This window comes from Rissa tridactyla, chromosome 15 (assembly GCF_028500815.1).
Source record: "Rissa tridactyla isolate bRisTri1 chromosome 15, bRisTri1.patW.cur.20221130, whole genome shotgun sequence".
In the NCBI taxonomy this organism is placed as follows: domain Eukaryota; kingdom Metazoa; phylum Chordata; class Aves; order Charadriiformes; family Laridae; genus Rissa; species Rissa tridactyla.
The window spans coordinates 7,306,932-7,316,608 of NC_071480.1; the positions used below are offsets into that span (position 1 = coordinate 7,306,932).

At 66.6% G+C, this 9,677-nt stretch overlaps 1 protein-coding gene across 1 annotated transcript; it reads right to left on the reverse strand.

Annotated features, from left to right (window-relative positions):
* Positions 1-1,243: 1,243 nt before the first annotated feature.
* On the reverse strand, positions 1,244-9,361 carry SPHK1 (sphingosine kinase 1). The gene is made up of 5 exons (XM_054221756.1): positions 8,888-9,361; positions 3,926-4,075; positions 3,468-3,562; positions 3,108-3,223; positions 1,244-2,542 (listed from the first exon to the last, which is right to left on the reverse strand). Exons 1-5 carry the CDS (start codon positions 9,303-9,305, stop codon positions 1,759-1,761), a joined length of 1,563 nt encoding a protein of 520 aa, XP_054077731.1. The 5' UTR covers positions 9,306-9,361; the 3' UTR covers positions 1,244-1,758.
* Between the last annotated feature and the right edge of the window lie 316 nt (positions 9,362-9,677).

Below are 9,677 nucleotides of genomic sequence, written 5' to 3' on the forward strand. Positions count from 1 at the left end.
GGGAGCAGCGAGTTCCTAAACCCTTCTGTTGAGGTCTGTCCTTGTTCAAAACCAGCAAGAACCTGCCTCTGGAGGGGTGGGCGGCCACTGCTGCCCCCTCCCTGGGGTGCCAGGAGCGAGGGGCTGCACAGGAGGAGCCGGGGGCTCCCCTGGGAGACCCGATGGCTCGTAGGTTTTTGCAGCAAAACCTGGGAAAGGGAAGGGCGAGGGAAATCCCAACCTACCTGCTGCTGTGAACAACCCAGCTGTCCCCGGGAGATGGGGGACGGCACCTTTTGGGTGCTGCCAAGCCCAACAGCTCGGCTCCGGTGACCGACCTCCCCTGCCCCGGCCTCTCCCTGCAGCACCCACAGCCCTTCCACAGGGTCGGAGAAGTTCAGCAAAGCATCGCCCCGTCCCTTTTTCCCCCTGGCCCGATGCCACGGAGGGGGAAATAACTTCATTTTGAGAGGTGGTTCCCAGCTGCTGCCCCCTTTACTGGTCCGGGAACATGAGCTCAGCTCCTGGCGAGGGAGCGGGGCTGGGCGGGGGGACACGGAACAATCGTGCTCTTCTTTCCCAGCTCCGCGATGCTAATTGCATAGTTTGCAGATGAATAAATGCAAACAGCCACCACTGTTTGCTCTTCTACTTTTGTACTCGAGCGCCGTAAATGAGGTTTAATTACTGCAATTTTATACCAAACAGGCTCAGGCATCCCCCCCCTTCCCCGCCTCCCTCAGGCGCAAACCCCCGGGCAGGGACCTGTTGCAGGGTTCCAGCTGGTCCCGGGCTGCCTGGGGAAGGGGATGCGTGAGCTTCCCGAAGGGCCCCCGATCTCGGTGGAAAGCCAAACCCCTCGGCTCTAAACAACCCCCCTTGAACCTCTTCTGCCACCCCTCCCCTCGCTCGCAGGCCCTGACCCTTCCCCAGGGTGTCCCAAAGCGTCGCTGCGGGGCTGAGCTCTCCCATTCTCCATGCTGGGCCAGGAGGCACCAGCGCACCCCAAAAATGGGGGTTGGTGGCTGCGATGCCCCGTGACCTGCCTCCGGGACACCTCCCCTGGGAGCATCTCCTGGGATCATGGCTCCATCCTGGTCCTGGCCCCAGGGCGACGGTGGCCTGGCAGCAGGGACAGGCTGCTGCGAGGGGACGCGGTGCTGAGCTAAACCGGTCCTGACAGCTGCCACGGCCGGGCTGCGTGTGACAGCCCGGGGTGACAGCACCCCAGCCCTGAGCTCCGATTTAAAACCCGGGGGTGGGATTTTTTTTGCAAACACTAGATATTTATTGCATTTCTCACAAGAATAAACTCTGCTTCTACAGGAAGCTTTGGGTAGAAACATTCTTTAAAAAAGTCGAGTTCTTGTATTAGATATCTTGGTCCTGACCACCCCTGGGGGGGGGGGCACTGGCTCCGCGGTGGGGACGCGAGCGGTGCCCCCCTGTGCGTCCAAGCTAGGGAGGGGACGGGGCTGTGCCGGCGCAGCCGCCCTGGGGCTGGGACCTTGTACCGCGATAAAACATGCCGGCATCTCGCCGGCACAGGGTACCTGATCGGACTCTTGGCTCATTTTTGGGACAGCGCTGGTGGCTGTCCCAAGGAAGGGGGTAAAGCTAAGCGTGGGGGCACGCGAGGGGACGAGCACCCGCGGCCCCCGAGAGCTATTGCTACGGGAGGAGGAGGTGGTTCCTGAGTGGGAGGAAGACGGTGCCGGGCCGTGCCGGCGGCTCAGCGCTGTGGGGAGCTGGGGGGGCGGGGGGGTGGCACCCCTCTGCTCAGGAGCCGCTGAGGACACGGCAGAGGCGGCCGTGGATCTGGCCCTGCACCGGCTCGCAGGCCAGCGCCTCGCCGTCCACCGTCATGATGCCCGTGGCCACCCGCGGCTCCAGGCGGAAAGCCCGGACGGGGACGTAGCGCAGGTGGGGACAGTTCAAGTCCAGGTGGGTCCCCCTGGCCATGGCCAGGAAGAGCTTCAGCAGCGCCACGCGGCTGATGCCGGCCTTCAGGTAGAAGAGATGGATGCAGCCGTCGTGCAGCCGGGCCGCCGGTGCCAGCAGCAGGTTGGTGCCCAGGTGGGACTGGTAGATGGCGTAGACGGTGACAAACTCCTCCTCGGGGACCACCGTCCAGTGCGCCGGCACCGGCTGGCCGAGCGGCACCAGCAGGGAGTCGGCGGGCAGAGCCCCGGCCGCCTCCGTCCCCGCCGGCGGCAGGACGTGGCCAACCTGGCCGTTGGTGATGGGCACGGGGGGGTCCCTGTGTGGCGGGGGGGTGCCCTGCCCGGGGACGGCGGGCAGGTAGGAGAGGCGGCCCTGGTAGACCCGCAGCTTGGCCAGGCACTGCAGGGTGCCCAGGGTGAAGCGGGCGTTGCCCAGGCGCCGGTACTTCTCACTGTCGATGTCCACGTCCGAGATGAAGCCCCAGCCGAAGCCGAGGAAGGAGAAGAGGCGCTTGCCCGAGGCCGTGCTCAGCGAGACCAGGTCCATCTGCGTGTGCAGCCCCTTGCACAGGATGAAGGCGCAGTTCGTCAGCAGCTTCTTCTTGGCGACATGATCGTTGCTGCGAGGGACGGAGAGGGTGAGTTTGCACTGGACCCAGCTCGGGGTCTCTCCTCCCGTCCCACCGTCCACGTGCAACCCTCACCCCTGCGTCGTGGTTGGCACCCAGGGTGCCAGCTGGGTGACAGCATCCCTCAGGGCCAGCTGCTGGGAGAGGTTTTGCTGGGGCTGGGAGGGATAAACCAGTTTGTAAGAGGGAATGGAGTTGGGGCTGCTGGGACAGGGCAATCCCCGTCCCCACGCCGTGCAGCAGCATCGGCTGTGCCCCGGGGTGGATCCTTTGGGGTAAAGCTGTGCCAGACTTAAAGCGTGGAGAAGAAAAAGGCCATGGGGGGAGCTGGGGACACAGGGCTGCAAGCTGAGGCTCGCAGGGACTGGCTGGAGCTGGGCAGCACCAGCCTGCGGGGAGGTGGGGACGCAGGTGGGCACCCCCGTGCTGGGCATCCCAGCGCCCTTTCCCAGGGCTGGAGCCATTCTCAGCCCTTCCCTTCCCTCGTCGCCCCCGCCTGGGTGCCAGCGCAGCCCCATGTGCCAGCAGTGGGTGCCTCCCCGGGGCCGGGGCTCACCCTGCGTAGTGGTTGATGGAGGCGGCCAGGGCGTTCCCGGAGCCCCCCGGCAGGATGCACAGTGGCTTCTTCATGGTGTCCTCCCAGTCCGGCCGCTCCATGAGTCCATTCACCACCTGTAGGGATGGAGGACGCTGGTGGCACCCAGGGCCATGCAAAGACCCCAGAGTCCCCCACACGGTTCGGGGGGAGCAGAGCCCGCGGTGCCCCCGTCCAGGGCAGCACCAAGCTGGGGGTCACGTCTCCCTTGCCGTTCCCTGCCTGCCTTCGTGTCTCAGCGCTTGGCTCCTGCCCCAGGCATCCCTCTCCTCCTGGCCCTGTGCCTATCCCGGGGGGGGTGCCCCGCGGTGCCCCTCTCACCTCGTACAGCAGCCCATCCCCGGCCATGACCACCAGTGTGTCCCACTGCGACAGGTCCTCGTCCCGTACCTTCTCGTGAGCATGGTGGGGTCTCTCTGCAGGGCAAAGCAGAAAGTCGAGCATCGCCCCCCGTCCCTCTGCCCTGCCTGCTGCCACCCCCCCCCATACAGTGACCCCAGCCCCCTGTCCCTGTGAGGGTCCCAGCTGGGGGTGCAGGGGGTGAGGCAGTCGCCCCTATGGAGTGCAACCATGTCCCTTGCACCCTTTGCCACTCCACCTGTGACAGCCCACCCACTGTGTTGGCCAATCCAACCCCGCAGGAGCCAGAGCCGTGGTGATGCCGGGGGGTACGAGACCCTCGAAGGAGCCCATCCCGGGGCGACAGCACCCAGGTAGGATCCTGGGAAGAGGGGAGGAAGAGGAGGAGGAGGAGGTGAGGGAGCCGCTCGTGGACTCACCGGTGATGAAGACGGTGGTGGCGATGTCGGCCTCGGCCAGCATGGGCTGCACCACCGCCTGGAAGTCCTCCAGCGCCCGGCCGGCACCGCTCTGCGGGTTCAGCAGCACCAGCGCGCGGCAGGGCCGGGGCAGCACCCCATAGCTGTCACCTGGACAGGGGGGAGAGGGGGGATCAGGGTCAGGGGGAGGGAAGCTGCCCCCAATCCCCACAATCTCCCCAGGCTGCATCCCTACACACCCCACGGGAGGTGACCAGGGATGGAGGGTCCCTGCCGGGAAAGCAGGGGAGGTGGCAGAGATGGGGACACAGGGGGTCCTGCAGTAAATAAATTCTCTCCTGTGAGGGCGGTGAGCCCCTGGCCCAGGTTGCCCAGAGAAGCTGTGGCTGCCCCATCCCTGGAGGGGTTCAAGGCCAGGTTGGCCGGGGCTTGGAGCAACCTGGGCTGGTGGGAGGTGTCCCTGCCCAGGGCAGGGGGTGGCACTGGGTGATCTTTAGGGTCTCTTCCAACCCGAACCATTCTGTGATTCTATGACTCATCTTGAGCTCTCCTGCACTCAGCAGAGGTGTTTTATACCCAGCCCAGCGTCCCGCAGCAGCGACGGGGCTCTGCGTCACCGAGCACCCCCGTGCATCCCAGCAGGGTGCTGCCGGCTGCGCTTTCGGACGTGCCGAGGAAAGAAAGGCAGAAGCAAAGGGGAGATTTGCAACCCAACCTCCCCAGGGCCCGGCCACCCTCGGCGGTGAGTTTTCCCTGCTGAACCCCACAGCTCACCACATGGCTCAGCCCCACATCGCACAGCGAGCCAAGGACGGAGGGACTCAAGATCCCGACTCCTCACATCCACCCCAGATGGAGCAGGGCCAGGACAGACACCTGCGCCAGCAGACGGACGCTTCTGCTTCCCCTGCTCCCCACGGGGCTCAGGTTTCACGTGTGAGGGCTGTAATTACAAGCCTGGCAGGGGTCTGCGTCCCCCTGCCCGAGCCCCCAGCGCCGTGGTCCCCGTGCAGGGGGATGGGGTGAGACGGGGCTGCAGCTGCCCTGCGAGGGAGGCACAGGGAGGAGGAGTGACACAATGGCACCCCGGGGGGGCTGGTGGCAGCCTGCCTGAGGGCAGGGAACCCCCGGGTGCTGCTTGGGCACCCCCAGCCCCGAAATGAGCAGGCCACTGTGCCTCGAGCTCCCGCAGCGCCTCTGGAACACCCTGGCCCTGCAGGGTGAAGACAGTTTTTGGGGGCAGGGGGTGTCCCCACCAGCTCTGGGCCCTTGAGCCGTGATCTGGCCCCCGGGGGGGGGTCGGGTGCCCCTCTGGGTGCGTGGGCTCTGCCGGACAGTGCGGGGGCTGCGTTTGCTGGCTCAGCAGAAGGAGCTGCTCCGTCAGGAGCTGAGTCACCAAAGCATCCCGCGATTCCCAGCACTGCCCCGGGGTTGGGAATCCCCCTTCTAACCCGGGACGGGGGAGGGCTAGGACATCTGCCTGCCCCCCGCCTTGTCTGCACACTTTGATTCCAGCTGTTTGAACACACAGACAGCGTTTTTACAGCTAAAGCCCCTCCTGCTGCCACCCCGGGGATGCAGGCGGGGAGGGGGGAGCCTGGGGCGATGGGGGTGCCTAAGGGTGCCATCTCCCTGGGGTGACACCCAGCATCACACCGCTCAGGGCCTCGCCAGGGCTTCCCCGGCGGCTGGCAGAGTCCACAAGCTGCCCCGTGGGGAGACGTGCCTGGAGCATCCCATCTCCGTGCCCGTCCCAGCCCCGGGAGAACACCGAGCCCTGCTGATTTTGACACCATCAGGTTGATTTTCTGCCCCTGGGAACGACCCGCTGAGGCTGTCACCCTCCAGGACACCTCCTTGTCCCCAAGCCGCCTGCTTGGGACCTGCCACCGAGTCCCCAGCAAAGGTCCACCCGTGAGCCAGGGCTGAGCCTGGGGATGGGCGCTGGCTGTCCCTGGCTGCCCCCCCCTCCCCGGCCCCTTATCAGTGGGTGCCAGATGCGAGGGGACCAGCTGCCCTCGGGGACAGTGGTGGAACGCGGCGAGCGGAGGCCACCCCAGCTCTGGTCAAGGACAAGGGGCAGCGACCCCGGGGCTGTGCTGGTCCCCCTCCCTCCCCTCCAGAGCCTTCCCTGGTGACTAAAATCCCCCGCGGACAAACACAGCCAAGCCTGCGGGCAGGGGGTTCGTGCTCAAGCCCCAGCGGCCGGAGGCAGGTGATGGGGGGCTTTTCTCTCTCTCCCACCTCGTGCTCTCTCCCACCTCTGCACGAGGTACTTCAAGCACCTAAATACAGTTTTTAAACACACAAACTTTCTTATCAGCCGCATCGTTTCTGACACGCACACGGAGCCGCAGCCGGGTCTTGCCTGGACCCGTGGCTGCCCCATGGCCTGCGCTGGGCAGCGGGGTACGGCCGGGACCCCCAGGACCCGGTCCTCGGCTGGAGGGGGAAAGGCAAACCCTCCTCAGCGCACCGAGGGATGCCGTGACTCTGCCACCAGGGACAGATTGCTGGTACCAGGGCGTGAATAGGGAAGGGGATGCGATCCCAGTGTGGGACCAGTGCCACCAGCAGCGCGGGGCTCAGCCCAGCTCCTGCAGCGGGAGCGAGGGGCGCTGGTTCGGAGCTGGAGCCCAGCAGCAGTGGCCCATGCTCAGGCCAGGGACGGGGGGGCTAGATTTCAGCAGCATCCCTTCTCCCTTGCGCAACACCGGCCGGCCCCTGGCATCTCGGCGAGGCTCGGCCACTTCCCGGCACCGTGCGGCTGCTTTCAACCTCCAGCGGCGAGCGGAGCAGACACTGAGTCAGCAGGAGGAAGGGGCTCCAGCTGCTGCCACTGCACAAACTCTGCTCTCCGCCCACGTCCCCCCACGGGACATGTGTCCCAGCCGCGCTCACGTGGGGACCGCGCTGCCACGGCTCCATCAGCAGCCCCAGCTGCTCTGTCGTGTCCCTGCATCCTCCTGGAAACTCTCTGGGCAGAAGGAACAAGCGTGCCAGGCTGGTGGGGGGACAGGGCTGTCCTGCCTGGTGACCCAGCTGGCGTGAGGCTGGGATGGACTGGGACATGCCCGCTGCGTCCCCTCTCCACAGAGTGTCACCTCCTCCGCGTGGTGAGGGGCCGAGCACGACGAGGTCCCCCAAAATGGGGACTTGCGGCAAGGCCACGTCCTGCTCGCTGATGACACACCGCTCCGCCGTGGCTGCTGCCAGCAGCTCGACGGCAGCTTCCGACCACAACCAGGGGCTGGATTTCCCCATCAGGACACAAGCCCGGGGGCGGTTTGCTCCGTCCCAGCCAGCTGCAGGGTGGGACACGTCCCTGCGTGCTGCGGGCAGCCCCAGCTCTGGGGTCAGCCACTGCGGAGGGATTCGGTTTTCCCCCTGGGGGTGATATAAGGAGGGTGAAGCTTCCCCTCCGCTGTAGCTCTCCATAGGGCTTTTATCCCAGAGGATGCTGGAACGGAGACGCCACCAGGATGGGATCACTGGTGGCTCCCCGGTCCCCTCCCCACAGGGATGGGGTGACAGGATTGCTCTGCACGGACTCACATGCAGCTGCCCGGTACGGCCTTATCTGTCCCGTGCAGGCGGCGATGGCGGCACGTGAGGCCACGGGCGAGCGCAGGGTGTGGTGAGAGGCATTTTTAGCTCCGGCTCAAACTTGGCGGGGGAGAAGTTTGCAAATCCTGCTGGCTCTCAGCTCAAGAAATAACTGCAAAAATATCCCACACCACCTTCTCCCCTGCCCTCCTTCCTCGGCCTTCCCCCGAGGCCCCCGCCATGCAATGGAGCTGCTCCTGCCCCAGCGCCCTCGCTCCGCCCGCTGAAAGGGCGAAGGTTTTAAATCGCTCGGAGACTTGCAGCTGCGGAGTTCAGGCTGGAAACGGAGCCAGGCAACTGGTTTCGCCCTCACCCCTTTCCACTGGGTTTGTTTTTATTCTTTAGGAAGAGTAGCAGAAAGTTGTTTTGTAGCTGCAGGTCATGTAAAAAAGCTGCATTTTAAAATCCGGAGGGGGAGAGCTGGGCTAAATGCGATTTGACAGGATCCCTCTAACCGCATGCCTCTTAATTTCCAAGTCTGATCAGTGCGACTGGACAGCTAAATAAATGAAGTAGTGCATATAATTGAATCTCTGCTCAGATGTTCAAATATATGCCAGCCTGCCCTGCCCTGACTGCGCGAGCTGGGGGACCTGGCCCCCGAGCCAGCCGCTCCCCTTCCAGCTGGTGGCAGCTCCCGGAGGGAGCGGGAAGTGACACCCCGACCCCTCCTGGCTGCCACCCTGGGACCCCTCTGGGCCCGGGGGTGTCCCGCAGGGATGCGCCTTCTCCCAAGTGATGGATGGGACCTGCCGGGGACAGTGCCTGGCTCCCATCCTGCCTGCGTCAGCAACGATGACTTTATTATTTTTTTTTCTTGGTTCATGCTGCCCTTTGGAGCTTTGCTATTGAACCGAAGTGATGCGAGGGGAGGGGGGACCCGTGCAAAGGGCCCCCGTGGTGTGACCACGTCCCTGCTGCCCCTTACGATTTAAGGGAGAAAGGGGGGAGACAAGCCACCCCCGGCCCCGGGGCTGTGCACAGGGATGTCCCCGTCCCCCGCAGGCTCGGGGCGGGGGGGCGCGGATCCAGGTGACCCTGCGGGGTTGCAGATCGCCCCCTGTCCGTCCCGTGTCCCCCCCCCCGACCCCGACCTGTTCCTTCGGAGCCCGACCAGGGCGCAGCGCTCCCGGCAGGGCGCCAGCCGCGTCCCCACGGGGGGACAGCCGGGCCGCCTGGGGACAGGCGACGGAGAGCTGGCGGTCCCCACGCCCTCGGGGGGTTGCTGGCTCCGGTCCCGGCAAACGCCAACACACCCCGCACCCCCCGCTCCTGCCCGGTCCCGGGGCTCGCCCCGTCGGGCCCCGCAGCGGGGACGCGGAGGGGCTGTCCCCCGAGCGTGGGGCGACCACTCACCGTCCTGCGCGGGCACGGCGGGCACCGAGAGCTCCCGGATCCTGCGGCTCCAGGCCTGGGCGATGCGCAGGTTGCCCTCGGCGTCGGGTCCCAGGCAGACGCGGAAGGTGCGCTCCAGGCGCTGGCGGGCGGGCGAGCCCCAGCGCGGCCCGCGGAAGGGGTAGCAGACCAGGGAGAAGCAGGCGGCGGCGGCGGCGGCGGGGAAGGCGGCGGAGCCCACGCAGTCGGCCAGGCGGAGCGAGGCGTCGGGACCGGCCGAGCCCCCGGAGGAACCGCCGGGACGCCGCACCTGCAACTCCCGGGGGGTGAGAGCCAAGGAGCAGGCGGCGGCACCGGCGGTGGGTCCCGCACCGAAGATGCCTTGAAGTAACACCGGGCCCCCACCGGGCTCCGGGGGAGCGCGGCGGCCGGCGGCCATCGGGCGGCGGAACGGGAGCGGGACGCACCGGGGAGCGCCGCCCGCCGCTGCTCGCTGCTGACACCCGCCGCGCCGCCCGGCAATGGCAGGCGGGGCGGCCCCATTCATAAAAATTTAACCCACCCACATCCCCCTCCCAGCCCGGGGGGGCCTGTCCCGGGGCTGCCCCGAGCCCCCCCCCCTCCCTCCCCCTCCCCCGCCCCGCAGCCCGCCTCAGTTTCCCCAACCTGCCTCAGTTTCCCCAAGCGCCACGCACTCTCCGGGCAGGGCTCCCGGGGGGGTGGGCAGCGGGGGGGGGCACCCAGGCCACCCGGCTGGAGCAAGGGTCTGCAAACACGCGAGGGCAAAGCGACGCTGTGGGTTTGCTGTGGG

Coding starts and splice junctions, on each gene's coding strand:
- SPHK1 (XM_054221756.1), bottom strand. CDS start 9,305: ATGGCCGCCGGCCGCCGCGCTCCCCCGGAGCCCGGTGGGGGCCCGGTG. Junction 4,076..8,887: donor CGCCGTGCCCGCGCAGGACG/GTGAGTGGTCGC, acceptor CCCCCTGTCCAG/GTGACAGCTATGGGGTGCTG. Junction 3,224..3,467: donor GGGATGGGCTGCTGTACGAG/GTGAGAGGGGCA, acceptor CCATCCCTACAG/GTGGTGAATGGACTCATGGA.